General features: G+C 42.0%; 1 protein-coding gene across 7 annotated transcripts in view; it reads left to right on the top strand.

Moving 5' to 3' along the window:
* LOC115466340 (butyrophilin subfamily 1 member A1-like) overlaps nt 1–18,002 on the top strand; it is a 331,994-nt gene that overhangs the window by 65,770 nt on the left and 248,222 nt on the right. For 2 of the 7 annotated variants that reach the window (XM_030197526.1, XM_030197523.1), the window contains exons 6-7: nt 6,150–6,170; nt 10,431–10,451. The exons of 1 other annotated variant lie outside the window; for it this stretch is intronic. In XM_030197526.1, the coding sequence (XP_030053386.1) occupies nt 6,150–6,170; nt 10,431–10,451 (42 nt within the window). Of the gene's footprint in view, nt 1–6,149; nt 6,171–10,430; nt 10,452–14,628; nt 14,650–18,002 lie in introns of all 7 variants that reach the window. 4 more of the 7 variants (XM_030197527.1, XM_030197525.1, XM_030197522.1 and 1 more) reach the window with 3 other exon arrangements.

Below are 18,002 nucleotides of genomic sequence, written 5' to 3'. Positions count from 1 at the left end.
TATATGGTGGTCATGTACTACTACTACTATTTAGCATTTCTATAGTGCTACAAGGTGTACGCAGCGCTGCACAAACATAGAAGAAAGACAGTCCCTGCTCAAAGAGCTTACAATCTAAAAGACAAACAATAAAATAAGCAAATCAGATCAATTAATGTGTACAGGAAGGAGGAGAGGAGGGTAGGTGGAGGCAAGTGGTTACAAGTGGTTACGAGTCAAAGGCAATGTTAAAGAGGTGGGCTTTCAGTCTAGATTTAAAGGTGGCCAAGGATGGGGCAAGACGTAGGGGCTCAGGAAGTTTATTCCAGGCGTAGGGTGCAGCGAGACAGAAGGCGCGAAGTCTGGAGTTGGCAGTAGTGGAGAAGGGAACAGATAAGAAGGATTTATCCATGGAGCGGAGTGCACGGGAAGGGGTGTAGGAAAGGACGAGTGTGGAGAGATACTGGGGAGCAGCAGAGTGAGTACATTTATAGGTTAGTAGAAGAAGTTTGAACAGGATGCGAAAACAGATAGGGAGCCAGTGAAGCGACTTGAGGAGAGGGGTAGTATGAGTAAAGCGACCCTGGCGGAAGACAAGACGGGCAGCAGAGTTTTGAACCGATTGGAGAGGGGAGAGGTGACTAAGTGGGAGGCCAGCAAGAAGCAGATTGCAGTAGTCTAAACGAGAGGTGACAAGGGTGTGGATGAGGGTTTTGGTAGAGTGCTCGGAAAGAAAGGGGCGGATTTTACGGATGTTGTAAAGAAAGAAACGACAGGTCTTGGTGATCTGCTGAATATGAGCAGAGAAGGAGAGAGAATAGTCAAATATGACCCCAAGGTTTCGAGCTGAGGAGAGAGGGAGAATGAGAGAGCCATCAACAGAAATAGAAAACGGGGGGAGTGGGGAGGTGGGTTTGGGGGGAAAAATGAGAAGCTCGGTTTTGGTCATGTTTAATTTCAGGTGGCGTTGAGACATCCAGACAGCAATGTCAGACAAGCACGCTGAAACTTTGGTTTGGATGCAAGGTGAGATATCAGGGGTAGAAAGGTAGATTTGGGAGTCATCAGCATAGAGATGGTAGGAAAAGCCATGGGATGAGATTAATGAACCAAGGGAAGAAGTGTAGATAGAAAAGAGGAGGGGACCAAGAACAGAACCCTGAGGTACGCCGACAGGCAGAGGGCTAGAAGTAGAAGAGGATCCACCAGAGTGAACACTAAAGGTGCGGAGGGAGAGGTAGGAAGAGAACCAGGAAAGGACAGAGCCCTGGAATCCAAGTGAGGACAGGGTATCGAGAAGTATGCTGTGATCGACAGTGTCAAAAGCAGCGGAAAGATCAAGAAGAATGAGGATGGAATAGAGACCTCTGGATTTAGCCAGTAATAGGTCATTGGAGACTTTAGTAAGTGCAGTTTCGGTTGAGTGGAGAGGGCGAAAACCAGATTGTAGTGGGTCATGAATAGCATGTGAGGAGAGAAAATCAAGGCAGCGGTGATGAACAGCACGCTCAAGTAATTTGGAGAGAAAAGAGAGGAAGGAGATGGGTCGAGTGAAAGTGATGGCTTTCTGGAAATCTGTTCATAGATGGGTGCAGACCTGGGTGGGCTCTTCTATACCTTGGGAACCTGCCATGTTTTTATTTAATAGGATCCTGCCAAGGGTCAGTAGTGTGGGTCGAGTGTTTGCGAAGCATTGTTTCAGTGCTGCAAGACTAGTGATTGCACAATCCTGGAAGCAGATGAGTTGCCCCTCAATTCTCAAATGGTACAATCTCCTATGGTACATCTGTGATTTGGAGAAGCTACTGGCCCAGGAATATAAGACGATAGACAGATGAAGACTGATATTGCTTTTATTTTTGTGCTGAGGAAAAGGTGTGGGCCTACGTGGTGGGGGATAGTTATTGGAAGTTGGGAAGGTTACGAGACTGGGAGACTGGACATCTAAATGGCAGGTGACCTTTAATGTGATCAAGTGCGAAGTGATGCATGTGGGAAAGAGGAACCCGAATTATAGCTACGTAATGCAAGGTTCCACGTTAGGAATCACCGACCAAGAAAGGGATCTAGGTGTCGCCGTTGATGATATGTTGAAACTTTCTGCTTAGTGTGCTGCAGTGGCTATGAAAGCAAATAGAATGTTAGGTATTATTAGGAAAAGGAATGGAAAACAAAAATGAGGATGTTATAATGCCTTTGCATCTCTCCATGGTATGACCGCACCTCGAATATTGTTTTCAATTTTGTTCGCTGCAGCTGAAAAAAGATATAGTGGAAATAGAAAAGGTGCAGAGAAGGGCAATGAAAATGATAAAGGGCATGGGTCAACTTCCCTATGAGGAAAGGCTAAAGCGGATAGGGCTCTTCAGCTTGCAGAAAAGACGGCTGAGGGGAGATATGATTGAGGTCTATAAAATAGTGAATTGAGTGGAATGGGTAGACCTGAAGCATCTGTTTACTGTTTCCAACAATACTAGGACTAGGGGGCATGCGATGAAGCTACAAAGTAGTAAATTTAAAACGAATTGGAGAAAATGTTTCTTCACTCAACGTGTAATTAAACTCTGGAATTCGTTGCCAGAGAACATGGTAAAGGCGGTTAGCTTAGTGAGGTTTAAAAAAAAGGTTAGGACGGCTTTCTAAAGGAAAAGTCCATATACCATTATTAGAAATCCACTGCTTATTTCTGGGATATGTAGCAATACAATGTTTTGTACTTTTTTGGGATCTTGCCAGGTATTTGTGACCTGGATTGGCCACTGTTGGAAACAGGATGCTGGGCTTGATGGACTTTTGGTCTATCCCAGTATGGCAATATTTTTGTACTTATGTGGGCCAATATTTCAAGTATGGAAGATGAGAAATCAGAGATTGGTTCAGTTAAGAAAAATAATTTATAAAGGAGAATAGTGTCCTTGTATATCCAGGTCCTTAAGCCAAACATATTGAATACCAATAGAATGTGGAAAATGGAATAAGTTCAGAACTTTATAAAATGTCAACATTATTTTACCTTTTAGAAATATAGAAACACAGAAATTATATAAATCAGATGATTTTGATAAAGGAGTTAGATCAGTATTACTTCTTTTGATAGTGAGTGTTAATTGTAACCATTGAAACATTTGGTTGGGAAGTAGATCATATTTATGAACTAAATCTTAAAATTAAAATTAAAGAAACCCTGTCGAAATAGGAGTTGATTTAATGACCACGATATAGTTTTCTTTTCTATTCTGAATTTAGTGTTATACCAAATAGAAATTTGAGAAAAGCGCCAGACATTTTTTCATATCATTATCAAAATAAAAAATAGCAATATTTGTATCTTTGATTAATTTATTATTGAATAGATTATGTAATAAAGACATCATAATAAGCAAAGAGGTAGGTACTGGTGAGATTAAATCCCTTTCAGTATGTATCAATAGAGGGATGTCAAGATCTGTAGGAGAAGTTAATAACCAATATATACCAAATGTAGCTAATGACACGTGATAGTTGTAAAAATCTGGGAAACCTACACCACCATTTATTCAGGAAGCTTAGAGAGTTTTCAAAGAAATTCTTGGGGCTCTATTCCATAGAAATGTTGTTAATTTAAACTTAATGCTTTTATAGAATTACTTTGATCATAAAACAGGTAACATTGATATGTAGCTAATTTGAGGAGTAAGCATCATCTTTATGGTGTCCACTGTGCCTCAAGAGAGACCATCTCGAAGTCAGAGTCTTAACTATTTCCAGAAGATGATTACTATTTAGAAGTTTTGTCTCTTCCACAACAAGACCAAAGGGGATACCCAAGTATTTTATTTTGGTAGGAGACCAATGGGCTCATTTTCAAAAGCTAAGGACATCCTTCTCCCAGGGACGTCCAAATGGGTATAATCGAAACCTGATTTAGGACGTCTACAACTGGCCAAAGGATGGCCAAAGTTCAAGGGGGCACGTTGGAAGCTTAGCGAAGGCGGGACTTCGACATGCCTAACACTTGGACGTCCTTGACCCATAATCGAAAAAAGCAAGGACGTCCCTGACGAACACTTGGATGTTTCACCTGGACCTATTTTTCTTACAACTAAGGCACAAAAAGGTGCCCTAAATGACCGTATGGAATCGGGGATGACCTCCCCTTACTCCCCCAGTGGTCATTAACCCTCTCCCACCCTCAAAAAACATCATACTCAGGTCCTTGACAGCGCATGCAGGTCCCTTGAGCAGTTTTAGTGGGTGCAGTGCACTTCAGACAGGTGGACCCAGCCCCTACCTGTTACGTTTGTGGAGGAAACAGCGAGCCCTCCAAAGCCCACCACAAACCCACTGTACCCACCTCTAGGTGCCTCCTTCACCCGTAAGGGCTATGGTAATGGTGTATAGTTGTGGGTAATGGGTTTGGGGGGGTTGGGAGGCTCAGCACACAAGGTAAGGGAGCTATGTACCTGGGAGCAATTTATAAAGTTCACTGCAGTGCCCCCTAGGGTGTCCGGCTGGTGTCGTGGCATGTCAGGGGGACCAGTGCACTACAAATGTTGGCTCCTCCCATGACCAAATGGCTTGCATTTGGTCATTTTTTACATGGACCTCTTTAGTTTCAAAAATCGCCGAAAGTCAGAAACGTCCATGTCTATGGATGTCCAAATCTAGGGTTGGCAAAATTTAAGGATTTTGACGTCCCTGATGGTATTTTCGAAACAAAAGATGAACGTTCATCTTGTTTCGAAAATACAGGTTTCCCTGCCCCTGGATTTTGCTGTTTTGCAAGGACGTCCAAATCACAACTTGGACGTCCCTTTAGAAAATACTCCTCCAAATGAAGTTAAATGCAGAAACATCTTGCTCTATGTAAGGATAGTTAAGGCATTAAATCTGTCTTTGTTTATTTGGTTAAGCTTGTAGCCAAATGAGCAAGAATAATCAGATATAATGGAAAGCAAATGAGGGATCGAAGACGGCGTTAGAAACAGTAAAATGTCATCTGCATAGGTTGAGAGTTTGACAGAAAAATTTCCACAGCAAATACCTTGAATGTTAGGGTTGTTACATATGGCAATTAGCAGTGGCTTATAAAATGCTTGCATTCCTTACACACGTAGGCACTTGTGCTAGGTGTATGGTTGGCATAAGTGTATAGTGCTTTACATTCGTGGTTTTGCAAGCATTCCTATTTGCCATTACAGAATGAGCATGCAAGTAAGTGGAAGCACCTAGTTACAGAGTTACCCCTTTGGTAATTTGCCCATCTGATGTGAAGATGGGGGACCTCATGCACAATATACAAGATTTTAGAACATGTTGGGGAAAAGCCAATTATCAAAATGTATGTAGGTTCCAATATCAGTATTGCGGCATGCACTGATTCTTCCTTCTTTTGTTTTCTTGTAGAAAAACTTTCCCCCGATATGTTAACTATTTAACCATCCAGGAATAGCTCCTGGTTGGTTAAATAGCAGTTAACCACCTAACCGCAGATATTCAGCAGGAGATAACCGCTATCCGGCTATATCAGGCAACATAGCCAGTTAGGTGCAGATTTTTAGCTTATGCGGGCTGCCTCCTGCAGTATGAATATCGGCCTTGGTGAGTCATTTTATGATTATTTACTATGGCTGAAAACTATTCCAGATCTTAAGTCACACATTAGAAATGTTAATAGCTGGGTGGCTAGTGGGTGTGAAGATCACTTGGGGGTCCTTTTACTGAGGTGTGCTGAAAAATGACCTGCGCTAGGTAAGGCGCGTGTTATGAATGAGTGCAGGTCCATTATCCAGCTCACCTATAAAAAAAAAAGCTTCTTGGTCTGAAAATGGATGTGGGCAATATTGGTCCGTGTCCATTTTTGGTCTGAGTCCTTACCGCCACCCGTTGACTTAGTGGTAAGGTCTCACGTGTTAAATATGCGGTAATCGTCAGCGAGCGTACACTGGCAATTACCGCCCAGTTTGTGCCGCATAGTAGAAAATAAAAAATAATTTCTGACACGCGTACCAGACGTGCTAAAAAATGGAATTACCGCCCGGGCCACATGGTAGCCGGGCCTAAGCACTTTACTAAAAGGGCCCATTGGTGATTTTTCTGGACCTCATGGGGGAAAAGCTAGTTATCATATATGTACGTTCTAGTGCCAGTAATGGTGTATCACTGATTCTTCTGCTTTTGTTCTCTTGTAGAAATGCTGACTGCAGATAAGAGTAAGTATTTTTCTATGTATTTTCTGTGGCTGAAATAATAACACTTCATAAGTCTTGCCCATTATGGTTTAATGGGACAGAGTTTGCATGGGTTCAGCCAAGGAAAGTCTTGTGTGTAACATAAGCTAAGCTAGCCATGATATTTCTTCTGTTTCACTCATCAATCATCTCATTACAATATCTTACAGAATATTAGCTAAGCCTGAACAAGTAGTTTTAGATACATTCCGTTTCAGTTTACTCAACTCCAACCAAACCTTAACCTTAGCCAGACATATGCCATACCTCGACACATCAGAAAAACCAATGAACACCTACCCTTCTGGAAACTGCTGAAGACTTACCTCTTCAAACAAGCCTACCCAAATGAACCATCCTAACTCTCGAACCTAACTCCACAACACTAGTATTACCCTAACACCAATCCTTTCCCCACATCTCTCACTTTTGTCCTACTCTATGTAATAATGTCATTTCTGATACTTTGTTTCATACATTGTATTAATTCTGTGATACTTGTATCAAACTCTATGTAACTATGTCATCTCTGATACTTTGTTCCATACTTTGTATAAACTCTATGTTACTTTGTACCATACCATGTAAGCCGCACTGAACCTGCTATCGAGCGGGAAAGACTGGGGTATAAATACTACAAATAAATAACTAATTATAATCTGTTCAATATCTTGTTGCTATCATCTAACAGGCAAATGATTTATATGTAGAAGCTGAAATACCATGTTTCCTAATTAAGCTGCCCAATGGTTGTAAATAACATGTTATATAGAAGAGGAGAAAGAAGAAACACAGAAGGCATTGGATCAAAATATAATGTTTTAATTTTTCAATAAACTAAGATCTGAACTCTTTCAGTCATAATCACATTAAATTCAAGTACTTTATTTTCCCCAGTCACTTGCAGACTGACAACCAATGGATTGTCTTGTATTTAGAAAAAACAGTCAGCTATAGGATTGGTATGGGTGTTGTCAAATTCTACATAGAATTTGTCCTGTTAGTGAGAAGAGATGGGATGAATCTTCTTTAGACACACCCATCGATAAACAGCTTCACTGTATGCTATGGAACAGATTCAAGAAAAGGCACTGGGATACAGCGCACTAATCGAGGATTCTATAGAGGCAATTGCATGTGGTAATATACCTGTTAGAGCTTGCGGTAAACAATTTTTCTGAGAGAAGGCATTGCATGGGCTTTGCAATATTATCTTGTAAGGGTGATCTAGATAATGCGCAAAGGAGTAAATTCTATAAGTAGCGCCTAAAAAGCAGCACTAAAAAGTGATGCACTTAGCACAATTCTATAATGAATATGTTTCCTTTTTAGATTTGTCTTTTATAGATTCACACTTACAGTGGGGGAAATAAGTATTTGATCCCTTGCTGATTTTGTAAGTTTGCCCACTGACAAAGACATGAGCAGCCCATAATTGAAGGGTAGGTTATTGGTAACAGTGAGAGATAGCACATCACAAATTAAATCCGGAAAATCACATTGTGGAAAGTATATGAATTTATTTGCATTCTGCAGAGGGAAATAAGTATTTGATCCCCCACCAACCAGTAAGAGATCTGGCCCCTACAGACCAGGTAGATGCTCCAAATCAACTCGTTACCTGCATGACAGACAGCTGTCGGCAATGGTCACCTGTATGAAAGACACCTGTCCACAGACTCAGTGAATCAGTCAGACTCTAACCTCTACAAAATGGCCAAGAGCAAGGAGCTGTCTAAGGATGTCAGGGACAAGATCATACACCTGCACAAGGCTGGAATGGGCTACAAAACCATCAGTAAGACGCTGGGCGAGAAGGAGACAACTGTTGGTGCCATAGTAAGAAAATGGAAGAAGTACAAAATGACTGTCAATCGACAAAGATCTGGGGCTCCACGCAAAATCTCACCTTGTGGGGTATCCTTGATCATGAGGAAGGTTAGAAATCAGCCTACAACTACAAGGGGGGAACTTGTCAATGATCTCAAGGCAGCTGGGACCACTGTCACCACGAAAACCATTGGTAACACATTACGACATAACGGATTGCAATCCTGCAGTGCCCGCAAGGTCCCCCTGCTCCGGAAGGCACATGTGACGGCCCGTCTGAAGTTTGCCAGTGAACACCTGGATGATGCCGAGAGTGATTGGGAGAAGGTGCTGTGGTCAGATGAGACAAAAATTGAGCTCTTTGGCATGAACTCAACTCGCCGTGTTTGGAGGAAGAGAAATGCTGCCTATGACCCAAAGAACACCGTCCCCACTGTCAAGCATGGAGGTGGAAATGTTATGTTTTGGGGGTGTTTCTCTGCTAAGGGCACAGGACTACTTCACCGCATCAATGGGAGAATGGATGGGGCCATGTACCGTACAATTCTGAGTGACAACCTCCTTCCCTCCGCCAGGGCCTTAAAAATGGGTCGTGGCTGGGTCTTCCAGCACGACAATGACCCAAAACATACAGCCAAGGCAACAAAGGAGTGGCTCAGGAAGAAGCACATTAGGGTCATGGAGTGGCCTAGCCAGTCACCAGACCTTAATCCCATTGAAAACTTATGGAGGGAGCTGAAGCTGCGAGTTGCCAAGCGACAGCCCAGAACTCTTAATGATTTAGAGATGATCTGCAAAGAGGAGTGGACCAAAATTCCTCCTGACATGTGTGCAAACCTCATCATCAACTACAGAAGACGTCTGACCGCTGTGCTTGCCAACAAGGGTTTTGCCACCAAGTATTAGGTCTTGTTTGCCAGAGGGATCAAATACTTATTTCCCTCTGCAGAATGCAAATAAATTCATATACTTTCCACAATGTGATTTTCCGGATTTAATTTGTGATGTGCTATCTCTCACTGTTACCAATAACCTACCCTTCAATTATGGGCTGCTCATGTCTTTGTCAGTGGGCAAACTTACAAAATCAGCAAGGGATCAAATACTTATTTCCCCCACTGTAGCAGTAAGGTGTGCCTAACTGTAGGCGGCTGCAATTAGATCTGTTATAAGCAGACCTAAATACTGGCGCCTAAGTTAGGCATACTTAGGTGTGATTTTGTATCAACACGCAAAAATCCAAGAACAAGCTTCATAACCACGCCCCCAAATTTTTATGCACGATAGGATTTAGGCGCAATCCATTATAGATTTAGATATGTTCCCATATCCTAATTATTACCAATTACTGCTGATAATTGCTAACTCGATTTTTCATGCACAATATATAGTTCTGTTAAGGATGAATCATTTAAAGTTTCCAATGTAATAATTGCTATGTACTCCTGTGTTAAATCCTAGCAGATACCGTGTGCTAATGACTACATTAGCGCATGACCTGTATAAAACATATCCTAAAAAAGAAAAGCATTAGACTTGCAGATAACACCCACTAAAATCTGGGTTAACTCCAAATCCTAATGTCTTTTAGCAATGCATCACTTTTAAAGTATGCACCTTAGTCCACAAAATCATTCACGGTGAAGCCCCTGCATACATGTCCGACTTAATAGACCTGCCACCCAGAAATGCTAAAAGATCGTCCCGAACCTTCCTCAATCTCCATTTCCCTAAGTGGAAAGGCATAAAATACAAAGTACTTCACGGATCTACCTTCGCATACATGAGCACAAAATTCTGGAATACACTACCACGCAACCTGAAAATGATCTACGAACTGACCGACTTCCGCAAACTACTGAAGATTTATCTCTTTGAGAAAATCTACGGCAAGGATCAAAACACATGAAGCCCATATAAACCAGTAGATATGCACCAATACACTCTCTTCTGAAGTCTCCTCTCCCGCATTCTCACCACTCTTAAAATCCTACCCACAAATAAAATTGCTAGACCTTTATGTTCCCTCGATACTGTTTTGTCCCCTCCCAACTCACCACTGTTATATTCCGCTGTTCTATTCCCAAATGATATCCTGAATTTACTCTGTCTTCTATAACCCTTCATAATGTAACCCATAATCAAAATGCAGCCAATTGTACTTCCATGATTCACATTGTATTGTAAGCCACACTGAGCCCGCAAATAGGTGGGAAAATGTGGGATACAAATGCAAATAAATAAATAAATAAATAATATTTTCAGCATTAATTTACGAACTCAGCCCTAGTAAATTTTCAGAGAGGCCAGTTTAGGAGCATACATCTCAGTTACAAGCACACATCTTTTGAATATCAGGCCCAATGGCTTTTTTTGAATGCACTAACTCTTTTCTGTTTTGTTTTCCTGTAGGCAAGCTTTCTGCAGATGTTGGTGAGTAATTTTATATTTATTGACTATGGCTGAAAATATTCCAGTTACTAAGTCATTCATTAGGAACAGAAATAACTAACTTGCCGGTAGATGTGAGGATCATGTGGTAATTTGCCTAATGTAAACTTAGTGGACCTCATAAGACACCAAATTAAGATTTCATTAAATACCAGAGAGAAACCAGCTGTCATGATGCATGTGGGTACTAATATCATTTGGAGATAGAGGAGACAAGATATGGAAACTAACAAGTCAATATTTAAACATCACAATCAGTAATTCCTTTAAATGGTGGTTCTGGTATTTAAAAATACCTGAATATTCCTGGCCATTATCCATATAGGAGAGAATTCAATAAATGGCACTGGATATGTGATTATAATGGGTCTACCAGAACGGTTTGGGCAGCGGAAGCACTGGGTTTTCTACTACCCTGAAAAGGCTTGTATATTCCCTTACAATACCTAATTACCCTGACCTTGTATTTGCTCATGACCGCTTTACACAGTCTGAGAGCTAACAAGCTACATGATCAATAAGACACCCAGGATTAAGTGGATATAATAATGTAGTCTTTATTAAACCATCTCACCCAAAGTAGTACAAGCAATTAGGCGTTCATCTCTGGAACATGATGGGTCAACGCTTCACACAGCAGGTGCAGTCTGTCCTCTCTCTTCAGCCTTCTGCCCTGATACCCTTGAGACTGCCCTTTTTATACCCTTCTGACTCTATTCATCCCAATGGACCCTAGCTTTCCCACCAGAACTCTTTGGCCCTTATCAGTTGATAAGAATGACTTCACATGTTCCTAAAACCTAACTAAAAACAAATGATGTGACATCTTTCCAAGCCCTCTCAGCCCCCCTGTTTGCACCTGACCCAGTACTATCTCCTACTAACCATAACATCTATGCCTGTGACTCTTGTTAGTGCCCTTCCAGCTGTTATTTACAGAGCAGAGCCCCTCCCCCTCTATCTGCTCCCAATTACCTCATTTCAGCATTTGCTACAGTGAAATGTAACTGGTGTCAGAAATGAGCTTTGATTTTTACAGGTCTAGTTCTTAGCCTGAGCCATTGGTCTGTATTTCACTGAGAGCAAGGGACAGCATATTTCTACAAATTCAGCACCAAAGTAATTCAGCTCTAAATGCTAGGTTATAAAGAGAGCGTTCCTTTTATAGAATAGCATTCGGTGCGGATCCAGCGCCTAACTTTTGGGCAGCTATAAATGTCAGCGCCCAACTTAGATATGCTTTGGGCGAATTCTGTAATTCCGCTTGCAATTAATTTGGAATGCCTCCAACATGCCCCCTGGCTATGCCCCCTATTCAGATATGCGCTAATAGAGATGGGCACGAAACCTTAAAGAATAGCGTGCAGCCAGTTGCCAATTAACTGTTGGTGCCAAATTATTGCTAGTTGAGGGCTTGTTGATCGATTTTGGTGTGCAACTTTAGCTGCCATGTATAGAGTACAGGGGATAATGACACCATTATCTGGATAACTTAGAAGAGCTTTCCTGCACTCTGCTCTATGTAAACTCTAAAGATTTTCAGAATGAAAATGCATACATACTCTCACTTTGAAAATTCCCCAATGAAACAGCCACATTTTTATGCCTAGGAAAAGAGAAGGGGCAAAAGCGAACCTGGATCATATGTTTACCGACACTATTGAGCCACTAAACAGATACTGTGGGTTTATTCATTTAAAATTAGAGCTGCTGAATATCAGTCCTAACTGTAAATAGATAGTTGAAGAAGTAATAGCCAGTCGGGCATATATTCATTGGCACTAGTTAAACTGGGAGTACTGCTGAATGTGGTGGTTATTTTAGAAGCTCTATTTATGTTATGGATAGCTGAAAACCAGCATTTAGACATCCTTATTGCATAGATGTCCAAATACTGATTTTTATAAAGCCAGAATATGAACGTCTTCAACTGCAGTACATCCATTTGAGAAGGGGAAGTGGTCTGGGCGTGTTTTGTTTTGGACTATGAACAGGCCAAAATATGTATGTCCACCTCTGATTACAGAAGGGCATAGTATGTCCATGACCAAAAAGATGGATGTTCATATTTAGACTTGGAACTTGGCATCCCGGTTCTGGCTTTGATTGGTAGCCAATGTAATTTAGATAATACTGGGGATTCCCTATCGAATATTTAAGCTTTACAGTGCTGCGTATGCCTTGTAGCGCTATAGAAGTGATAAGTAGTAGTAGTAGTATTTAGAGTAGTTTGAAGTTTTTTGATGAGGGATTCCTTATTCCCTAAATAGACTGATTTGCAGTAATCCAATTATGAAATGACTAATGTTTGTAAATGGGAATGAAAAGTAGAAAACAGGAAACTTCTATAATACAGGTAACATCATTAATATGTAGTTAATTTGAGGAGTAAGCATCATCTTTATGGTGTCCAGTTTGCCCCACCATGAAAGATGTAGTGGAAATCATTTCTGCATTGCCCCGTGAATTAAATTAGTAGTTTTAGTTGTGTTATGTTCAGTAGTTTCTATGAGGTCTTTGTTTAACCATATACTTAAATATTTTAGTTATAAGGTGTAAGGTTGATCGTGAACCCTTGGCCTTAGGCCGAGTCCTAGTACAGACCTGGACCGAGGCCTAGGGCAGACCAAGCTCACCACCGGAAAGGGATATAGACCACTCATACAGGTCACAAGGCAGAACTGGAACCTAATCACACATGGGAAGGGAAAATTACAGTGAGTAGTCCTGGAAGGGACTGGCATTCAGGCTGCGTACACAGCACCACACACAGACACCAACGAAAGGTCACCAGACCAAACACACAGATATAGATAGTATCCACAATAAGGGAACTCACGCAGAGAGGGAACCCAAGGAGTGCCACACAGCTAAACAAAGGTGTGACCTACACAGTATCCAAACAAGAACTACAGCAAGAATTGGGAAAAGGGAAACCACACAAAAGCCATTGAAAGCAGCACAGCTAGATAAGGAGCAATCCGCAAACAGCAGGTAAGTGTAAGGCAGACTACAGAGAGAGACTGCTTCTATTAATACAGCTCAGACGAGGAGTAGTGCTCATAAGAACCAAGCAACAGATACAGCAGGTAAAGGGTTTAGGCAGACTACAGAGAGAAACTGCTTCTAGGTACACAGGTCAGACAAGGAGCAGTGCTCACAAGAACCAAGCAACTGATACAGCAGGTAAAGGATTAATAGAGAAATCCAAAGAAAGGAAGTAAGCTCTTACCACCGACTCAGCCAGCACACACAGCAAGGAAGGGAAAGGCAAGGCACACAGTGAAGCAACAGACACCAAGAAGCAGAACACAGCTACAAAGCAGCTAAGTAATCAGAGAAGAAGCTGGCAGCTACAGACTCACAGAACAAACACAGACAAAAGGGAATAATGGCAACCAAACAACAGAGAAGTCACCCTGTGCCACAGGCACAGACTAAGTGAAACAAGGAAAGCTCACAGCTGAAGGAGATAACGCTAGAGCGTCCTATGCAGGCAGAGTTATGTTTAAATAGGGTCTGGCATCTGACGTCAGCTGCCTCAGACGTCAGCCCAATCCCTGACATGGCTAATTAGGAGCGAGACCCAATCACTACCCTGCCTGTACCAGTAGGATCATAACATCAGGGAGACCAATGAAAATTCGCCATACCTATATCAATAAGAGTGGTACTGTTATTCAGGGGCATTACTTCAGATTTGCCTTGGACGGTAATTCCATTTTTGGCATACGCCAAAAACACGCGGTAGAAAATATTTTCTGTTTTCTACCGCATGGCACTTACCCGGCGGTAATCGGCATTTGACGCATGTTGAACGCTTACTACCTGCTTAGCGCGTGAGACCTTACCGCTAAGTCAGTGGGTGGTGGTAAGGTCTCGGGCCAAAAATGGACACAACTGGTTTTAATTTTGCCGCACATCCATATTCTGGCACAAAAAAATGTATTTTTTCCAGGTGTGCTGAGGAAATGGACCAGCACACGTCCAAAACACGCACCTACACCAGTGCAGGCCACTTTTAGGTGCACCTTAATAAAAGAGCGTCTGAGTGAAGCCTTATAGGCCTCCCATATTGACATTATGTCGCTGTTTTCATGTACGTTCTAGTGCCAGTAATGCTGTATCACTGATTCTTCCAACCTTTGATCTCTTGTAGAAATGCTGACTGCAGATAATAGTAAGTATTTTTCTATGTATTTCCTGTGGTTGAAATAATAACACTTCTTAAGTCTTGCCCATTATAGTTTGATGGGACAGTCTGCATGGGTTCAGCCAAGGGAAGTCTTGGCTCACCAATTTGCTTCATCTCTTTGAAGGTGTAAATAAACATGTGGATAAAGGTGAGCCGGTTGATGTAGTGTGTCCTTTTCTAAAATTACCCCTAAATTTTTAACATAAGCTACCCACGATATTTCTTCTGTTTCACTCATCAATCATCTCATTACAGTATCTTACATAATATTAGCAAAGCCTGAACAAGCAGTTTTGGATACATTTCCTCAACTCCAACCAAACCTTCACCTCAGCCAGACATAATTATAATCTCTTTAAATCTTGTTGCTATCATCTAACAGGCAAATGATATATATGTAGAAGCTGAAATACCATGTTTGCTAATGAAGCTGCCCAATGGTTGCAAATAACATGTGGATAAAGGTGAGCCGGTTGATGTAGTGTATCTAGATTTTCAGAAACCTTTTGGCAGAGTTCCTCATGAGAGACTCTTGAGAAAATTGGAAAATATTGGGATAGGAGGAAATGTCCTTTTGTGGACTAGGATTTGGCTAATGGACAGAAAACAGAGGGAAGGGTTAAATGGTCATTTTTCTTAATGGAGGAGGGTGAATAGTGGAGTGCCGCAGGAATCTTTACTGGGACCAGTGCTATTAAACATATTTATAAATGAAGTGGAAATCGGAACAACAAGTGAGGTGATTAAATTTGCAGATGACACAAAACTATTCAAAGCTGTAAAATAACACATGCAGACTGTGAAAAATTGCAGGAAGACCTTAGGAAACTGGAAGACTGGGCATCCATATGGCAGGTGAAATTTAATGTGGCCAAATGCAAAGTAATGCATATTGGGAAGAAGAATCCAAATCATAGTTACCTGATGCTAGGGTCCACCTTAAGAGTCAAAACCCAAGAAAAAGATCTAGGTGTCATTGTAGACAATACACCAAAATCTGCTGTCCAGTGTGTTGCAGCAGCCACAAAAGCAAACAGGATGCTAGGAATTATTAGGAAAGGGATGCAAAATAAGACCAAGAATATTATAATTCCTCCGTAACACTCCATGGTGTGACTTCACCTTGAGTATTGCGTTCAGTTCTGGTTGCCATATCTCAAAAAAGATGTAGCAGAATTAGAAAAGGTTCAAAGAAGAGCAACCAAAATGATAAAGGGGATGGAACTCCTCCCATATGAGGAAAGGCTAAAAAGGGTGAGGCCTCGAGCTTAGAAAAGAGATTGCTGAGGGGGAATATGATTGAGGTGTACAAAATCCTGAGTGGGGTAGAATGGGTAAAAGTGAATCGATTTTTCACTCTTTCAAAAAGTACAAAAACCAGGGGACACTCAATCAAATTACATGGAAATACTTTTAAAACAAATAGGAGGAACTCATTGCCAAAAGATATATTAACAGCAGTTAGTGTATCTGGGTTTAAAAAAAGCTTTGGACAAGTTCCTGGAGGAAAAGTCCATAATCTGCTTTTGAGACAGACATGGGAAGCCACTGCTTGCCCTGCAATTAGTAGCATGGAATCTTGTTATTATTCGGGTTTCTGCCAGGTACTTGTGAGCTGGGCTAGATGGACCATTGGTCTGACCCAATGTGGCTATTCTTATGTTCTTATGTGTGGGCACTAGCACTGAATATCCATTGATTAACATGTGCTGGTTGTCAGAGCTTATGTGTGTCCTAGTCAGTATTCTACTGGGCCTCACATGAGACACATATGCGGATCCCGAGGAATATCAGCCAGGACCCGTATAATAAATGCAATGGAGGGTTAAGTGACTTGCCCAGAGTCACAAGGAGTTGCCTGTGCCTGCAGTGGGAATCGAACCCAGTTCCCTAGGACCAAAGTCCACCACACTAACCACTAGGCCACTCCTCCCTAATGTTGAGATTATTGGGCCACATGGCTTCCACAGTATATGCTACACCCATTGCATGCCTACACATGAGATCTGCTCAATGGACCCTGGCTTCTCAGTGGTATCAAGCCACAGGAAGTCTAGAGGATGTCATTCAAGTGTCCCTGGAGCTTGTTCGCTCTCTTCAGTGGTGGACAATTCGGTCCAATTTGACCTTGGGACTTCCATTCCAAATTCCTCAGTCGCAAAAAGGGCTGACGACAGATGCATCTTTCCTGGGACAGGGAGCTCATGTAGATGGGCTTCACACTTAAGGAGCCTGGTCCCTCCAGGAAACGAATCTTCAGATCAATCTCCTGGAGCTCTGAGTGATCTTGAACACTCTAAAGACTTTCAGAGATCGTAGTCCCATCAAATTATTCTAATTCAAACAGACAATCAGTTTGCAATGTATTATACCAACAAGCAGGGGGGCACCGGATCTCATCCTCTGTGTCAGGAAGCCATCAAGATGTAGCATTGTGCTTGCCAACATGAAATGTTTCTCCAAGCCACTTATCTGGTGGGTGTAAACGACCAGTCTGACAGGCTGAGCAGGATAATGCAACCTCACAAGAGGTATCTAAAAATGGGTGTAACCTGCAAGATCCTCTGAGCATGGGGCACCCCCTTGGTGGATCTTCTTGCCACTCAACTCAACCACATAGTTCCTCAGTTCTGTTCCAGGCTCCAGGCCCATGACAGACTAGAATCAGATGCCTTCCTTCTTCTTTGGGGCACAGAGGCCTTCTGTATGCGTAACCTCTGATACCTCTAGTGTAAAACACTTTGTTGAAACTCAGGCAAGACTGCGGAGCCATGATTATGATTGCACCCTACTGGCCACGATTGATTTGTTTCCCTCTTTTTCTGAAATTGTTCTCTGAAGAACCGTGGAGATTGGAGTGTTTTCTGACCCTCGTCACTCATAACGAGGGGTCGCTTCTACATCCCAATCTCCAGTCTCTGGCTCTCATGGCCTGGATGTTGAGAGCCTAGAATTTGCTTCCTTGGGTCTCTCGGAGGGTGTCTCCCAGGTCTTGCTGGCTTCCAGGAAAGATTCTACTAAGAGGTGTTATTCTTTTAAATGAAGGATTTTTGCCATCTGGTGTGACAGCAAGGCCATAGATCCCCTTTCTTGTCCTACACAGACTCTGCTTGAATATCTTCTACACTTATCAGAGTCTGGTCTCAAGACCAATTCCATAATGGTTCACCTTAGTGCAATTAGTGCTTATCGTCAGCGTGTAGAAGGTAAGCCTATCTCTGTACAATCTTTAGTTGTTCGCTTCATAAGAGGTTTGCTTTAATCAAAGCTCCCTATCAAACCTCCACGAGTGTCATGGGATCTCTACGTTGTTCTCACCCAGCTAATGAATGCTCCAT

This window comes from Microcaecilia unicolor, chromosome 3 (assembly GCF_901765095.1).
Source record: "Microcaecilia unicolor chromosome 3, aMicUni1.1, whole genome shotgun sequence".
Taxonomy (NCBI): domain Eukaryota; kingdom Metazoa; phylum Chordata; class Amphibia; order Gymnophiona; family Siphonopidae; genus Microcaecilia; species Microcaecilia unicolor.
The sequence above is the reverse complement of the archived record's forward strand: the minus strand, read 5'-3'. Positions and strand labels throughout refer to the sequence as shown.